Below are 18,609 nucleotides of genomic sequence, written 5' to 3' on the forward strand. Positions count from 1 at the left end.
TTCAAAGAGGTTTTTTTTAAATAAATCTATTATATAAAGAAATGTGTGTTTGCCAAAAGTCTGTTAAAATTACATCAAAACAACTTTAAAACCTGCTCACTGAGGATAATTGAATTCAATTTCCTGTTTTTAAACATTTAGTTAACAGTTCAGAATATTGCCTGGTGTAGTTTCAATAAAGATGTGATATGAAGACCCATAAAAGAGTAAACATGTCTCCATTTCAATTTGCTATGACAACAAAACTTCTAGAAACAGCTTTCTTGGCTGGACAAGTTCCGTGTACGAGTAATCCCTTGCAATAGCTCTATGTCCTTTATGCAATCTGTAATAGAACTGTGCTCCCCATAAGCCATTATTCACAAAACCTGAAATTCATGTGACATTCTGAAAAAGTCTCCTGCAGAACAGGTTAACAGTTAATTGAACATACATATTCGATATATGTATCAAGGCCAGAAAACAAACACCTGGCTATTCCTTGTTATCTGTGCATGTCGAATTTTACATTTGAAATTCTCAGGGGTTTTTGCCCTCGTCCCCCCCCAGGTTTTTTCCCCCCTGGTGGACTCACCTTCCATCATTGGTTGGCCTCAAAATATAGTTAAGTGGAAGATAGTATCTCACTGTAAATACATGGAATTCATACGAAAAAGTAAACCTTACATTGGACAATATCGTAGAACACCAGAGTAAGCTCCATAAAGAAATACGGTATCTTCCAGTGTGTGTGTGTATATATATATGTGTATATATATATATATGTGTATATATATATACGTGTATATATATATGTATGTATATAAAAACAAAAAAAACAACCAACCAACCAACCAAAAAAACCTCAAAAGGAAAAACTTTATACAAGCAGTTTATAGTAACTTGGTTTCAATTAAAGATGCAACTCTCTCTCACTCCTGGCAAGAATAAATTGGTAATGGCACTGCTTCTCCACAGTGCAAAGTATCCTGAGAAATTATTAAGAACAACAAAATACAGGGCTGTCATCACTAAGTTCTTGCACGAACACAGCAATTAAATATCTTAAATAAATAAAACAGCAGATAACCTATATTGTGTCTATCAAAAAAGGGGGTGTGACCTGGGACACTGCTAATTCTTCCATCGCTGATAATTAGAAAAGGATTGCATTCAATTACTGTTAATATCTTTCAAGTTATCTGTGGCCAATAATGTACAAGGAGGTAATTTGTAATTCAAGTTTTTTTGTTTGTTGTTTTCTTCTTCAACTAGCTACAAGCTGAGTTCTAAATTTTACATTGAAATATGACTCAAATTTAAAACAAGCCCTCTCAGAGGAGCATTTTCAAATTTTGTGCAACTTTGATGCAGAGCCCAACACAGTCCTATGAAGAGAGACAGTGCATCTTTAAGCTGATTGGCACTGAAATCCCATTTTCTTTAGCTGCATTCTATTAGCTTGGCCAAGTTATCTCGTAACTCTGTTAGTTCAAATATTTTTCCATCAAGAATTTCTAAAAGTGTCTTCAAGTTATTGCGAAAAGCTTCTTGCTCATTCTGACTTTTCTCCAGACGTTGCTCTAGGTCAGACAGCTGGCCTTCCAGGTCTTTGTTTCGAATTTCTACTTCCTTCAGAGAAAATACATAACATGTTAATGTGTTGTCTGAAAACAGAAAGCAGTCTAACCTCCTGCTGATATTCTTGTGCTATTTCTGTCAGCTGTTTTTTAAAACAATTTGTTTGTTAAAGCCAGAACCAGAACCTAAATTGTTATTACAACTGCACATGTACTACCACTTCTTCATTTTTTCAGTAACTCATCTGAAGGACAGAAACTTTTGGAGAGGGATAAAATTCAGTCAGTGAACAATGGATGCATTATACTTATTCAGGTAAGTTATTGCTTCTATCATTCAGAAATGTACCACCTACTGAAAACAGCTTCACAAAGGTTTACTTAAGTTCAAGTATTCCCCAATTTGTACTACATGAACTGCTCAAGGACATAGTCTCCATTAAATGGTCTCATACAGAAACCCATGCAGAATACTGCGCTACGGATGGAGGAGTACTGCCTTACCGCTGCCTCACATTATAGGCCTTTTCCCCTTGAAGATTAAGGCAGAAACGTAAACTAGCAGGACTGATGTCACGGTGACACTGACTGTAACGAATTTAAACCCGCCAGCCCAAGCAGAACGCCTTGTCTCGCTGCGCCGTGCCCCGGAGCATCCCAGGCAAGCCCCGCCGTAGCGCAGCTGTGGGAGCCGGGGAAGCAGGCGAGCCACCAGTGCCACAGGGACAGGCTGCTCCCATTCAGCGGGCGGGAAGACGAAGCACACAGCTGAGGGGATCTGACCCCCAGCAAGCTCCGTCCTGAGGAAGAGAAGCTGCCTGGAACCATCCTGCTGAGACCCCTCACAGCCCTGCGCCTGCGCCTGCGCCTGCGCCTGCGCGGGGAGGGAGGCCAGGGCTGCTCCGCGTTGTGCAAGCCCGGTGCCCCCTCCTCTATCAAACTGCCAACGTAGCAGTCGCTTGGGTCCGGAATAGGGTGTTGTTATTTCTCCCATTCATTGCACGTCTCGTAAATTCATGCTGAACTTCCTAATTTCAGTTATGAAGAACACTTTCAGAGGCAGCACAGGGAGAGTGTATTTAGTGCACCATATGCTCTGTGCTGCCATCCTCTGGAAAAGTGCATAGTGAACTCATATTTACATACATTAACATTTTTTCAGCACCGCTTCCCTTTACAGCAGCTTTGCGTCACAAAGCTTTGACGGGCCTGCTCTGAGTTCTTACAACGACTAGTTTCACACAGCCGTAGGGAGCGAGATCTGGCAGCAGTCACTGCTCCAAGCATCAGTGACTCCTCCTTCTGCCCTCCCACTCTCCCACTGTTTTTGTTACGCTTCTTCTGCCTCCTTCAAAGCTAACAAATACATTCATGTTTACATCGGAGAGATGTCAGCTAGCCATAAGAAACAACCTGACCTATACAGAATATGTATTTGGGCAGTCAAGAAAGATTAACAGGTGTAAATCAGCAGCCTTGTGTCAAAGTCCATGGCCCAAGACACGTTTCCACCCGTGAGCAGTCCGATGGCGACGTCGATCGGCTGCTGCATCCGGGGCCAGAGGAGAGATGGGGTCACGGGGCCAGTGCTCATTTTTGGCTCCCAGCCTCTGCAGTGAGGGAGAGCTCTGGGACCCCCAGCAGTGGCGCGGGTGGAGAAGGCAGAGCCTCGAGAACCTGATCTCCTCCTAACTGTGGCTGCTTATGCAGCCAAGGGCTACATCCAAGCTGAACTGGAATACCTCCCTTACTTCTTGTTTGTAAATGGGCAAGTCAAAAATTACAGACGTTGGGGCACTGGTCTTTAACAGCACAGCTGAGAGCAGGAATTATCCCTTGCTGCCAGGACCAAGAGAAGAATTAGTTCAATCTGTTTGTTTAACACTGAACAATACAGTAGCCAAAGCACTAAAGGAAGCTAACTGAAAAGAGTATTTGTAGAAACAACATAAACTAAAATAAACACATGCTTATGTAGTGATTAGCTACCCCACCACTGCTATGAATGACAAGCTCAGTGATTATAACCCAGCTGTACCCTCTGAAGGCTCTCCTTCACTGAACCCGCTCCTTCCCTCCAAAACGAGTACTGACAAGCACTGCCTGGTGTGGTGACTGCAGGGTTTCAAGACCCTCTGAGGCCAAGTGACTGCAGTGCAGGACAAGAAGGGAAATTCAAGGTCCTCTCAGCTCTGCAGGAATGACTCAGTCCTTTCTTTAGCTCACACAAAACTGATAGCTGTTTCTCCATGTTTGCTCACGCATTCCGCTTCTCCTGTCGCTGCTCCTCTTCTACTCACCAAATCTGTGTGCTCTACAAAGTCTCCTTGCCACTGCTCTTACCCCAGAGATAATTAATTTCTATAAGCAGGCAAGCCAGTGATGAAAGGGACCACTTTGGAACAAATCCATGGATGCACAGTTTTATTTCATGGTGTCCGGGCCTGAAGAGCATCCCATTGGCCTGTATCTAGCACTGAAGATCAACTTTCAGGCCATCCTCAGACTCTCTTAAACTGAGGAATTGTCCTGCTGTGAGCTGTTACTGTGGGAGCACCCAGGTAAAACTGAAAGCTTTATGTTTGATGTAGGAAATTCCATCCATATTCAGCAAAAGGTTAACTCTCCATTGATAGCCCTTGCCCTGTATCTACTAAAATCAGAAGAGCTCCCTTCTTTTGTTTAAATTTCCAGCTTGCATATTTTATTTATATTCCATTTCTGACATCTCTGTCCTAATCCATATACATTTAGCTTCCCAACCATTTCCTCTGATATACTTTCTCCCATACTTCCTCCTGTTTTATTCTTCTAACTTATGATTAACATATTTAACGACATATGGGAAGTAGACCTAACTGAAATATGCCTGTTGCTTTTAATTTCTGGAACATGCTTCTTCCCAAATTTTACATTCGATCATTACACATCTTTGCCCCAGATTAGTGTTAATGATTTTTGCAATAGTATTACATTACAAGTTCATGTCCAGCTCATGTGCAGTTCCCTATTACAAATGTCTACCTCAAAACTGTTGCTGCTTGATTGGAAGAAGTGGAGACGTGTCCATGTAATGTAATCTGTTCCCCTAGTTGTGTCATTTCACTTTATTTGCAGTTAATCTCATCTAACAATAAACTGACTCTTCCAATACATTCAGGCCCTTTGCAAGGTGTATTTTACACTGTTTTTTCAAGCTCTTCTTACAGCAGACACAATCATCTCTCATACATTGTTTTCTTTTAGAAAAGAAATGCATTACCAACAAGTTACGTTTGTTGTTTGCACTGTAATAATCTTTTGTGGAATTCAGTGCAAGGATCCAAATAAAATATTCAAACCATACAAACCAGCTATATTTAGGAATCAGCCATAGTAATGAAGATATCCTGACTTACTGTGAGAGTCACACTGATCATGACTCATTGATACGTCTTCCCTACATTGCTAATTAAACTAAGTAACAAGGGCCCCGACACTTATCCTTCACAGTGATAGCATATGGCTCTTCATTGGAAATTGCCAATAATGGACTTCTAATTCATTCCCTGATATGAGTGTGTCAGAAATGCAATACACCTTGAAATAGTAATTTCTTTGTATAGCATTTTTCGTACAGGCTATATTCCAAAATATTTTAGAGTTACATAATCCATTTACAAGCACAAGAGGGAAAAAATAAAGCACAAGAAAAAAGAGTGAGACGAACAGATACGGACCCTGGACACAATCACCCTGAAAACGGATGATGAGTCAACAAAGTGAACAGACGTGAAGACGGTTCGTCTGGAGCTACAGAAGAAAACACCATTTCACTGACGTCACAGAAGCAGGGTGAAGTGCCTCAGAGAAGGCCAGTATAATCAAAGCAGGACTCTTATAGCAAAGCGAAGACTCAAGATCTTTTAGATGGGCTGCATCAGGTCAGTCATAATCTTTAAGCTTAAAAAAGGCAACTTTTAACTCAGATCCTAAATAAGCTTTAAATTTACTTGAATAGAACCATACAGAACTATTTTCAGAAACTCATTGCCTACAACGTGATGTATGGACATATAAACACAATATATACATTTGGTTACTAAAGATATAAATATATCAAAAGGAAGTTACTGACTTCATAAGGCCAAATTTTAATAGAAACATAGCATTTTCTAATCTTTCATCTCTTACTAGTCTCTCATAATTCTGCTTGCTAAGAATAGCTTAAAGCCAGCAACAATTTTTGGAATAGTGGAACAGGCAAGCTCAGGTGTATTCAAAACAATCTTTAAAGATTGTTTAAAGTAATAACATCCTTTTTCCAAATAATTTGACTTAAGAATGGGGAAGAATGAATAAACTCATTTTATTCTTCTGTGGTTTATTCTGTAGGTTAAAATGAGATTCAAGAAAGTTCCAATGCATGTAATGCATTTCAAAGAATACCTGCTTGATGATTTTTAAGCTGTGGCTAGTCTAATGGGGCTTGCTTTCAGCGTAATTTAGGTCGAGCCGCAGTGCAGGTTGCCTTTCAGCACTTCAGATTTGGAGCTATTTAATGCCCAAGTTTCCAGGCCTATCAAAACTCTGAAGCCTGCATTCAGAGTTTAACCCATGTAAGCTTTGGGTCAGTCTCATTCTGAAGGCAGATTTAACAAGGAAGGTGCCTATGTGCTGGCCGGTCAGCCCAGCGACAGACAGACAGGAGCTCAGACGTAGCAAGGGAAGCTATACTGAGGGCACACTGATTCTGGTAGGCTGAGGTATCTGGCTTTACACATAGAAAAGACACAGCCAAGAAAAAAACAACAAAAACCCCAATGATTCTAAATAATTCCCGTCAAAGTGTGTTTTTAAAGCTCGTACTACACAAGAATGCTTTAACCTTTACTTTCTCAGGGCATGTTTAAAAGCTGAATACAAATACTCATCCCAACCCGATGATACACAGCCTGACAGTTTCAGTGGCACGCAAGACCTATGGGAAGACTCTGCCATGAAAATGAGACCAGAATTGCCCAGGACATGTATTGATGAAGGACAGCTGCTAGCCTGAGAGTACTCCATGGACTTGTAAATGAAATTTGGGTCTGTTGCCTCAGGTAAAAATAGAAACTTACAGCAGGTGGAAATTTTGATACAAATTCCTAAGGATCATCCTAATCCACCACTTTGCAATGCAGTCTATCTTACATATTTACCTGGCACCTTCCGTGAAAACAGCACAAGTTGCTGATGTGAACTGCTCACTTGATGGTCATTTTGCCCTTCTCTCTAAAGTAAGATGATGCACTATAGCTCACCTGTAACTTCTGGGTCAGAGAATCCCTCTGTGCCTGGAGCTCTCTGGCATTGTCGATTTCTTGTTTCAATCCTTCGATTTCCTAAGGGAGAAGAAACAACCTTGCTAGCAACATGTTACCTGACTTGGCTTCAGTGCAGGTAAGCTGGCTACCACTTCTCCTGAGCAAGCCATGGCAATGATACCAAAACTGGCAGTTGGCTACTGCCCATCACAGCACATGAAGTTTAAGCCCTGCTCTCAATACTCTGGAATCACAGTCCCTAAACAGCAATTCCATTGTGAACAAACAAGAATACAGATAAGCATTTTCTTTTACAAAAGTCCCAAGTTTTCCTCTCCCACACAAAAGATCCAAAATAATTTTTTCCTGAAAAATTAAGGGTCCTTGTAAATAGAGAAACAATTTTATACTTTAAATTCTATTAGAATCCATCCTTCTCCATTTTTTCAAGAGAAAAATCCAATTTTCATCTGTGGTCTGCTTATTATGTCACTAGCAGTAGGGCTGAGCATCAAAAAATCGCCTACTTTGATGACTGATTTCTTAAGAAGAGAGTCTAAAAGAAATGGTATCATTAATTTAGCAAAAAGAAAGTAATGAGGTACAAAAATAATAAATATAGATAAAATAATAAACGGAAGAGAAACCTTTTCTTAGCTTACTTTCAGGAGACAAGAATAGAAACAGTTAATTAAACTAAAAGGTATCAAACTTTAAACTATTAAGTTCTTTTCCCCGGAAGGGCATATTCACCTCCCAGAACTCCTTTCCGAAAGACCTCTTTGCAGCCACCAGCTCAGCATAATTCAAAAGTGAATGGGCACCAAAATGAGAAACAGTTTGGGAAAGGCTTTGTTCCTTTTTGGGAGGATATTCTGTAACTACTGTGCCTCTCTTGCATCCTCCTTGGAAACACCTAACAACTGCCCCGCTGGAGGCAAGACGCTGCCAGACACACTGCCACTCTGAACACGCACACCAGTGCTCACTGCATCTGTCACGGAGTGCTCAAGGATCTGGTCTTACAAGGGGCAAATAATCCTTCACATCCTTTTTCCCATCCATAAAGGGGTGATTCTTGATCATTCTGTGGCACAAATCTGCTTTCCTCTAGGACCTGTGCCAGTGCAGGTGTTACTCCAGTTCCTTTTGTTTTCTTGCTGCTGGTCCAGACCAAGGCAGACAGCACAATAAATAGCAAGTTTCAAGCCAGGGGCTTGGCATGCATTTAAGGAAAGGGCTGATCTTGGGGATCATAAAAGTCAGCTACGTTAACATAACATGAAAACCAGACTGGCCTGAAAGAGCCATTGATCTATTACTTGTTCCAAACCTTACTCTCCAGAAAAAAGGCAGGCATGCTTACGACAGCCTCCCTTCTTTGTGAATTTGGACTGCATCAGTGTGATAACTGCTCTGTGGTAACTGTTTATGACTTACTTTTGCAAACAGAGATGCTTGGTAAAAGCGAACAGGAAAACACACTTTTTTGTTGTTGTTCAGATATCCAGGTCTATATTGGACTGATGTAATTATATACACAGAAAAATATTAATGACTTCAAAGAAGATGAAAAAATTTTTACTTCATAACATCTATAGGAAATAATACAGTATTTACCAGCCATCACTAGCTTAATATTGAAAGCACTTAGAAAGATATAACAGAACAGCCAAGAATAAATGTTAGCAAATACCGCTTCTTTTTTCTTCAGTGTAGACTCTAACTCCTGTATTGTCTGGTTTAATTCTGTTTTATGTGTGTGGACCGCATTGGCTTGACTGCTCACACACTCTAGCTCTGTCACCTGTTGAAATAAATAGAAGCAATACATACAGAATTAATTTCAACAAATTCGAGGTACTATTACTTCTTTGTATCAATAGCTGCATTTGAAATATACCCTTAGTTCTGGGTGACTTATGTTGATTAAAAATGGTGAAGGTGTTCTTAGGAAGTTAGCATAAAATTCCTTTATAAATTGTTTAGCTTAAAATGGTTGCCATGACTTCTTGGAAACAATAAATTTAATATGCTGCAGTCTGAAAAGAACATTAATTAAAACTTATACTTACTAAATATTGAAAATTTTATGAAAGAAGCTGAATTACCATTTCAGAAACAGTCATGTCTAGATGATTAAACACAGATCTATCCTTCTAACTAACCTCTCCATCTGACACTTTTTAATGTTGCACCATCTTAATCAACTAAACCACAATGCTCACTCACTTCCTAGCAAGCCAATTAACCTTTCACAGACTCAGTTTCTGACTCGGAATCAACAGTGTAATAGTAGGCACTCAGTCACCAATATAGAGCTGCCAATTCTTACTTCTAGTTTCAGATCTCAACTCTCAGTCACAAAGCCAACAGCTAATGGCACAAGTTGTATTTGCACAGCTCCTCTTTATTAGCAGAGAGTGAACACTCTCCATCTGCCTTTGGATAAATTAACATACCTGGCAGTGGTATGCCCTTTTTATTTCAGTTTTTAATCAAAGAGATGTTAATATCCCGCCATTCACTAATAAACAGTTGTCAAAAAATAGCTTCTGCACTGAAGAAATAAAATCCATGCAGCTAGAGCATACACAGAAAAGCCTGTGTTGATGTAACTCTCAAATTACAGATCAAAATATTAGAGAGCTCTCACACTTCATGTCTGTGTGGATGTGTGCACTAAAACCTTTCTGTCTAATAACAAACTGTTAAAATATTAAAACCACCATTTAAAACCTAATAATTCATTTTTTTCCAGAAGATATGAGCCTGTCAATCTTAGTATACACTCTTCAACAGAGCTGCACCATCTACCTACAGTAACTAACAAATCTGGCACCAGAAACCCCTTTGAATAAAGTGCTACCCAACTCTGCAAAGAAAACCTTTAGGTCTCCATCGAACTTTCTTGGAAAAGTAGCTATTAGACAGAGGGCAGGCATTCTCCAGGACAGTTTTATTTCTTAGACCAAAGAACATCTCGAGGAATCAAGGTTGGTGCCCTCCAGCACCGATGTAGTCTAGCTAGTGAAGCCACTGTGATGCCAGTTATTTCAGACTCTTGAACTATTTGTAAGCTCAAAAGGTATATTACTGAGTGCAGAGAGAAGTCAAAGGAAAGCCAAGATGAAATAGAAGAAAATTAAAACAAAATCCCTATCAACTTCTCCTCTCCGAGTCACAGAGCATCAACTTCCCCTCTGTAACAGCCATGACAAGTCTAGTTTCTTCTGCTGGGAAACTGTGATTAGACTTTTTTGCACATCAGGTTTATAAATGGAGAGAACTGAGATTGCAGCAAATTCTTGGGAGGGGTAAGAGGAATGAGGGATGAGGATATAGCTTGGTAACACAACACCACCAACACCACCCCCCCCCCCCCCCCCCCCCCAAAGAACTAACTTATTTGCTGGAATTGTCGAAATATCAGTGCTCATAGCAAAAAGTACTAGCAGTTTGTCACTGAGTATTACAACTGAAGTCTTAGATAATATTCTTAATTTGCTTCAACTAGACAAAAATATATCTATTTAGATTCCTTGTGACTGCTACCAATTCTGATTGTTACAGTATTCACCACTACAATTGCACAAACACAAACAAGCAGAATTGGAACACACTGACTGGGATAAACCTATGTCTACACAGCGTCTGAACTAACATCTAGATACAGCACGAATCACAGAGGCACAGAGTAATTTAGGCTGGAAGGGGCCCCTGGTGGTCACCTGGTCGAGGACTGTTGCTCAAAATACGGCCAATTCTAAAGTCACATTTGGTTCTTCAGGGTCTTGCCCAGTCAAGAACCCTTCACTATCTAGCAAGAGCTGCCACAGTTTTACGCAGGTTCCTGTATTTCTGACAGTGCAGGTTTATGGAGAGTTCTAGCTCCTTCCTAAATTTTGCTAGAACTGTCAAACTCACTCACCTTGCCCACCTTCACCTTTCTGATGCTTAACTACTTAAACATTTCTAAGCTCTTCTCCTGAACTGATTCTTGAACAGGAGGTGGAAGCCTCTGTGAATCCACGGCTAGGGCTGCTAGGGGAGCCCAGGGTCAGGACCTCTTCTCACCCGTTGTGAAAGACTGCAATGTTGTATGTCAACCTCCAAGAAGGTCAATCTCTCTTTTAAAGCTGCTGCACTCGGCAATACCCACTGGCTCTTACCAAGCACTGGCACAGTGAGAACTCGTTTACACAAAGTGCAAGAGCCTCCACTGGAGAGCCAGAAGAAAACACAGTCCCCAGACCACCTCTGCCCTAGCACCTAGTGCCTCAGAGGTGTCTCACCCTGTAACTAAGGAAGCACTTGGACCCCCACTGTTCTCCATGTGGTTTCCTCTGGGCTGCTACACGCAGAGAGGATGCATGTGTTGGTCCAAGCTTGGAATTCAAGGAGCCTGGTGAATTGAACTGCGGTGGATGAAATATTACTGCTCTCAGTTTTGCATATTGTCACTGGCTGAAAACACCTTCCGCAACAGCCCCACCAGCTGCACGGCTCACATGAACGCTCCCCAGTATGCTCTGGTCCATACTAACTCAAGACACCTACTGAAATTGCTTAAGCAAACACAGCTAATTTTGCTTAGGCAGAGTAGGGAGTTCACTCTCAAACCTTCTTGCCAACAGAGCCAACTGCTCTCAGAGAGGCAATTAATTACCAATGCTAAAAGGGCTGTGATGTCTTACTCTGGTCCAGCTTTTCTCTGGGCAAACGTCCATCGCCTACTGCTTATGCACGAAAATAATGTGTTGTTCAATTGCTTTGTTTACTGTTTGTTGAAAAAATAAGCAAGTTGGAAAAAAAGAATGAATTAAATTTAAAAAATGGGTTTACTTTAATCGCAGTCTTATTTAAATGCCCATTCCTACAGACATCTGAAAGGATGTCAAGTATCTTTACGATGTTACCTTCTTGAACATACCTATATAAAAGAAAATCATATCGTGCCCCTTTGAAAAAAATCTGAAGAGCAAGAAGAGCTGCAAAATGATGCAATATAAAGAATATGCAACTGAAAACAGAAGTAACAAAAGATAAAGCTCTAGGCAAAAATCTGGATAGCATCTACTTGCTCTATTTCCTTGTTTCAACTTGAATTTCTTTTTCTCATGACCAGTGATCCAAAAATCATTAAAAATAACTGTTTATGCATTATGCACAGAAGGGGGCATAAAAGGAAGCTAAAATTCTTTAGTCTGACCCTCCTACATGCTATTTTCAGGGACATCTCCTCATTCAGTGTTTCATGTATAGGAGCAAAGCTTGATCAATCATTCAAGCCTTTGCACAGCAACACTGAGCAATGTACCTGTGACTAAGCCTTGTTTCCAGTACAGAATTCAGACTGAAAGAACAGTCTTTGAACAATAACTGATTAAACAAGGTTCTTCTATTGCACTATAGTAAGGCTGCACTGACTTGCATATCTGAAAAAAAAGTCAATACTGTGGCTTTGTATTTGAGACTAAGAAAGAAAAAAGTATTGTTCTTAGCCTCTGCTTCTTTATTTTGCACTTATCATCCGGGTAAGGATTGCACATAGGGAAAAAAATTGTGAAAAGGCTTTTTAGGGACTATTTAATGAGCTAACTCTTCTAGTATATGGCTGGCATTATACTTAACTGCATACTTCAGTGAGAAATACATCAGCTGAAATAGGACAGCAAGGCAACTTGTTCTGGCAGAGCCCAGACCTTCTCAGCAGAGGCCATTCTACAGTTTCCTGGAAATTTTAATCTAGGGTCAGCAGCCTATAAATAGGGGAGGATAACAGGCAGAATTTGTCATTGCAGCAGACAGCTAGCACACACTGGACTGCTGGGAAGACTGGAGGAGTGAGGCTTTGGGCCATACAACACAACAAGAAGTAACAGCCTTGATGTGAGCTTAAGAGAGTGAGTGCCCAAAGCTTCAGAAGACTGAAGAATCTCTCAAAGAAAACAAACCAAATCAAATCACAAAGAAACCAAGAGGGGAGATAGCATCAAATCACAACACAGACAACTACTTCACAAGTAAAGACTTCAGTTAAACAGAGGCAAAGAAGTGGGAATTACAGAAATATTTTGAGTGGTCACCTTCCCCAAGCAATTACTGACTGGCTCAATCTGTGCTGCTTGCTGCAGGTGACTCATTTTTTCAAACCACTTTCTTGAGATAAATCTGTACACTTCTGATCTCAAACAATAGTTTTTATTCAGCATCTTAAATTCAGTACCAACAGATCATGAAATTCCTTCTAAACTTCATACAGAAATTACTTCAATTGCTACAGAAATGCAAAGAAAGACAGGTTAGAACATAGAATCATAGACAGAATCGTTTAGGTTGGAAAACACCTTTAAGACCATCAAGTCCAACCATTAACCAAGCACTGTCAAGTCCACCACTAAACCATGTCCCTAAGCACCGCAGCTACATGTCTTTTAAACACCTCCAGGGATGGTGACTCAACCAATTCCCTTGGTGTCATCTGCAAACTTACTGAGGGTGCGCTTAATCCCCTTGTCCAGATCTCTGATAAAGATATTAAACAGAACTGATCCCAATACTGAGCCCTGGGGAACACCACTTGTGAACAGCCACCAACTGGATTGAACTCCATTCACCACGACTCTTTGGGCCTGGACATCCAGCCAATTTTTTACCCATATTACCAACATATTTTCAGCATAGCTGTAGCCCATTTTATACCCCTGACACTATTAACTTGTTGTTTTCTAAAGGTGTTTTTATCCCTTCTATTTACTGTGGAATGCAATACCCAAGGTCTACGAGTCCAGGCTACAATGCAGAACAGGCAGAGTGCTCGTATGCAGACTGAATTTAAGTATTAATTATGTATTTTTAGCTGGTTAAGTTACATGGATCCTAAATGGATCGTCACTGTGACCGTGACAATATTATTCCATCAATAATTCAAGATGAACCTCCCAGAAAGAAAAAAGAGCCCTTTGCTTTCCACAAGGAGAACAGAAATTATGTTGCATGACTCAGCAAAACTAGGAATAATTGCATGAAGTTTCTCATAATTTATGCAGAAGAAACTTCTCAGTTCTTCATGGTGGACAGTAAGATGCAAGACAGCATGCAACAAGCCAATCATAAAAATAATTCCAGTATAGCTTTCAAGAATAAAAAACTCTAGCAAGATTTTTGGTGCTAAGAAATGTGAAAATGCAGAAAACAAGGAAAATTGCTTTTCAAGGTTGCTGCTGAAAGAACAAAAAGCACACCATAGTATTATTCATATACATCACTTCTGACAGCAAATTAATTATTGCAGTTTTCCAAGATTTACCCACAGACAAAATGATAACCTAGGGGCAGGGGGGGAGTTTTCTGCATTACCAACAATATATTACTTTTTTCAACAGAAAAAACAATTAAAGATTTTGCTGAAAAGGACACATTTTTCTCTGTGGGCACTGATGCCTCAAGCCATGGAAATATCAAAATGTTTTCCACAGTTATGCATTTCAACAGAGATGAAGGAGGAATAATCCATCATCTGCTTGATTTTTGTGAAGTAATGAAACTGCAGTAGGAATATTTGAAAATACAGTAAGTTTACTAAAATCGATGCTTTGAGCTTCAGCCGTGCATTATTATTTGCAACTGATAATGCTAATACTAACTTCAGGGGACATCCCTTTCTCTGCAATCTAATTAGGAAATACTTTTTCCAGCTATCTGGCCAGCTCATGAAATACATGCAATAGCAAACACACTACAGATATGTCATCCTTTAATCCTGAGGATTTAAATCCAGTAATATCCTCAGTCCCCAGTGGAGTTTTGGAATTATAGGATATATTTCATTCTACAAAGTTTTGACTACATACATTTTTGTGCTATGCCTCCACCAAGTATGCTTTTTATAACTTGCAGATAAATGATCCTAACACTTTTCTCAGGTTTTTTAGAAAGATGAAGATGGGGATGAGAGACCATTCTGTGAAAACTTTTTCTGCTTCCTTTCCCAGAGTGACAGTAGTTTGATTGGTGGCTTGTGGGGTTTTTTCCAAATTATAATCTCATATATGACACATTCAGTGAAAGTGAAATGCCAGAGAAAAACCTAATGAAATAGTCTTGGGTCCTAAATGCAAATCGGCTCTAAAACCAAATAAAAGCAAACAGAAAAAGACAGAAAAGACTTGCCTTCAGTTCACCAAACATTAAAAAAAGCTGAATTCACATTTTGATTTCAGGAACATAACCTGATTCACCTGCTTTGTCTGAAAAGAGACCATCTTTTTAGTAAACTGTAATTATTAACCACGGGTTGAATCTTGATAAAGGCTAGATGTAGATTATTTGTATTAGGAATCATGCACAGAAAGGGAGCTGAGAGTATGTGCTGGATTTCATAAATCCTGTCCTAGGAAATGATCTGATAGTCTAACATCAAGACTGACAAAACATACCACTTAAAAAATAATATGGAACTTATGATAGCTGAAATGGACCTTGGAGGAGCAAAAACATACATCTGAGAAAAAAATATGTACCCCCTGTTATAAAATGTGTGTGTTTTTCTTTTGGTCTCCCTAATGCCAAGCAAAGAAGGTGGTCAGCCACTGCAATGGTTTCTTAAAAATTTTTAAAATATTACTCTGGATTTCTTTTTATTAGAAACTAGTTCCACTGCAAGAAGGATAACCGACCTTACGTAGATAATTACAGCCTGCTCTGAAAGAGAAACTCTTTTTTAAGGTAAGACTGTAATTTCAAAAATAAAAAAGTCACTATATCCCCATATGTCTTCTAAAAACTTGCCTATCACAGTTAGAACAATTAGCCTTTCCAGATCTTATTGTGTCTTAGAAAACCCTAATACTCCCCAGAACATCTCTCTTAAACATTTGGTCAGTATTTAACTTTATGACCTCATTTAGGCAAGAGCTGCCTTTTTTTTGCCTTTTCAGGACTTTCTAGTGCATCAAGAGTTTACAATTCCAGATGAAAGGACAGCATACGTAAACATATGGACTTAGTTGTCCATTTTTTGTGGACAGAATTGGTCCATCTGCACACACATTTCTTTCAAATAAGTGCATAGACAAATACTAACAAAATTATAATCCCACTGTTTTGATTAAATTGACAAGCTACCCATATCTACTTTGCAAAATGCTCGTCTATTTTCATTATAAACAAATGGTACCAAGCTGCTACCTAGCCACATACTAATTACAATATCTTAAGAAGAAAGTTATACTTAGATAGCTTTTTTCTTTAATCAATCAAATAAAATTCAAATGTAAGTTTGACTTGTTCAGTGGGTGTAGGAGGGGCACAGTGTTAAGAGGATGACAACAGGTAGGCATCACATAAAAAAGGTGCATTGCCAATATATTTTTGGATCAAAACCCCATTCATAAATTTCTTGTTACCACACTTTCTGTCACCTTCTTTCATATTTCCACTTTTAGATAATGTCCTTCCTCAACCACATAAAACCAAACAGTTATTCTCAGTAGTCCCACAGTGGTGCTAGTAAGACTTCTCAGCAAGTATGAAGCCCACAACAGGGGCTCTGATTCAGCAAGCAACTTTATCACATCTACACGTTCAAAATTTAGTTTTGGTTACTCAATTACTAATGCAGCTAGTGGAAATGTGGAGGTGACTGCTAAAGGGTCTGCAAAGATTTTCTACAGATAATCTGAACGGGTGGCTTATATAGCATTCACATACTTCTTGTGGAGTTTAATAACTGCATTTATAGATTGTTGTTTTCTTTAGGTAGTACAGAAATAGCCCAATAAAATGACCATGGTTTTACTTCTGTATGGTCATGGGTTTTTTTAATATCCACTTTAAAATTTCTCTTAACAGTAGTGAAATCAGGGTCCATTATTCATCAGGTGGTTTTGATGACTACATAAGGTGTCCTCATACTTATTTCATTCATTGAATAAAAGAACCAGAACATAATAGGCTAATTTTATCTTATTTCCTAGGAAATCCTGGTAAAATAACAAGGTAGAATTCAAGAGTTTACCTCTCTATTCTTTCAGGAATACCCAAGAGCTTGATCACTTCCCTTCATCTCTTTTTATCTTAGGTTTCTTTTCCTGCAGATGAATGATCTTCAAGAACTACAGCTCCTATTATTATGCACTGGTGTTACTACTCTGTCCTATTGCCCAGTGTCATAGGATGATTTACTTTAGCAGTTAGCATGCAAGAAAAAAAATCATCATTTCCATTTTTAACATGACAATGACAGAACTTTGGGTTACTTTCTGTAATTCATATCACCATTCAATCCCTTCCTTTTTGCGGTATCAGGATTAATGTTAGTGCCAATGCTATTCTATTTGTCTGAAGTAGCTCACTTCAGGGTTTGTCTTTCTGTTACTGAGCTGTTCTAAACTCATGAATCCCTTTTGACTTCAAAAAGCTAGGCAAGGTGTGTAGGAGTGCTCCCCAACCCCGTTTAAGGGAAATCTTTGCTGTTAAATTGCTTCTGAGCAGATTAGAGGAAAGTAAGCTGAGAGCTCCAAGTTAAGCTCTTGTCTGTGCATCACATCTTCCCAGAATTCCCAGTATTTTGGAGGCAAAAATCCATACACTCATGTAGCAAACTTCTGAAAAATTTATCTGACAAAATATCAATGTATAGTATTTCTGACTTAAGCTTACAATATATCAGATGAGAGCTCAAAACTTTATTGAGAACTTTGCACTCAGCCACACTCAATCTGTATTCTGTTTCATCTCAACTCTAGGCATTATTAATGCAGAGAACAAATGGAAGAAGGAAGATAAAGGCCTCAGGGGAAGAAAATAAATGTAGGCTAATATGAAAAACTGAACTGGAACTGATAGATGAGTAAATCTTACACTTAATAAAAAATGGCAAATAATAAATGAAATTAATTTTTAAAAATGCAATCAAAATCAAAGAAAGGGGCACTTTGGCTTTGTTTCTGTGTTTTTAAAAGTGTAAACAATGTGATACACAGAAAAACTGTTTCAGTCCAATTTGAAAACAATTATAGAATAAAAAATGTTGGGCTTAAAATAATTTAAAACAACTTAAAAAGCAGAGTTTACAACAAATACTGCATAAGACAAAACACCCAGTTTACCACAGTAAATGAAAAAAATAGAAGATAAAAGAATGAGATATAATACAAAATCAATGAATGTTTACAAGTAAAACATAACAAAGTTCAAACTGTGGAAAAAGGTACCATAAGAAGTCAACTAGTAAGACAGTATTAGCACTATTTTTTTTTTTTAATGTAAGAGGAAACTGTTTATGTAAATAAGATTATTTATAAGGCTATTTCTATTAAGAAGAAACTAAAGATGGAAATAACAATGCAAAGTTTACTAATCAATATGCATTACTTCCCCCTACACATCACACTTGACAGAAGATATGCTATAGCTTGCAGACAGATGACTCAGGCACCAAAACTTGTATATATACCTAAAGCATGTAAGGAGTGAATACCACAATTACATGATATATAAATCACATAATACATAAATAAATTGAACTAAATATAGCAGCTAATGTTGGCAGTACCATTCTTCGTTTTGGAGGTTGGTCTATTTTATACAAGACTATGATCTTCTAAGTGAGCCTATCCCTCCAATGCATACATATCTACACACATTCTTCTTCCCCAGTGGGCAGCATGCTGTGAGAGCCAACTCTTCCATATAAAACAACAACTACATTACAACTGAACATGCAAACTGATTTCCAGATTTTTCTTTCTCCTTGA

At 38.9% G+C, this 18,609-nt stretch overlaps 1 protein-coding gene across 3 annotated transcripts in view; it reads right to left on the reverse strand.

The window, feature by feature from the left end:
• Positions 1-766: 766 nt before the first annotated feature.
• Positions 767-18,609, reverse strand: part of HOMER1 (homer scaffold protein 1) — a 92,421-nt gene continuing 74,578 nt past the window's right edge. For 2 of the 3 annotated variants that reach the window (XM_049794436.1, XM_049794434.1), the window contains exons 7-9: positions 8,544-8,654; positions 6,845-6,925; positions 767-1,611 (exon numbers count right to left, since the gene is read on the reverse strand). In XM_049794436.1, coding sequence (XP_049650393.1) covers positions 1,423-1,611; positions 6,845-6,925; positions 8,544-8,654 — 381 coding nt within the window. In that variant the 3' untranslated portion in view covers positions 767-1,422. Of the gene's footprint in view, positions 1,612-3,747; positions 4,127-6,844; positions 6,926-8,543; positions 8,655-18,609 lie in introns of those variants that run through there. The other variant, XM_049794435.1, reaches the window with a different exon arrangement.

Source organism: Accipiter gentilis, chromosome Z, assembly GCF_929443795.1.
Source record: "Accipiter gentilis chromosome Z, bAccGen1.1, whole genome shotgun sequence".
NCBI lineage: Eukaryota > Metazoa > Chordata > Aves > Accipitriformes > Accipitridae > Astur > Astur gentilis.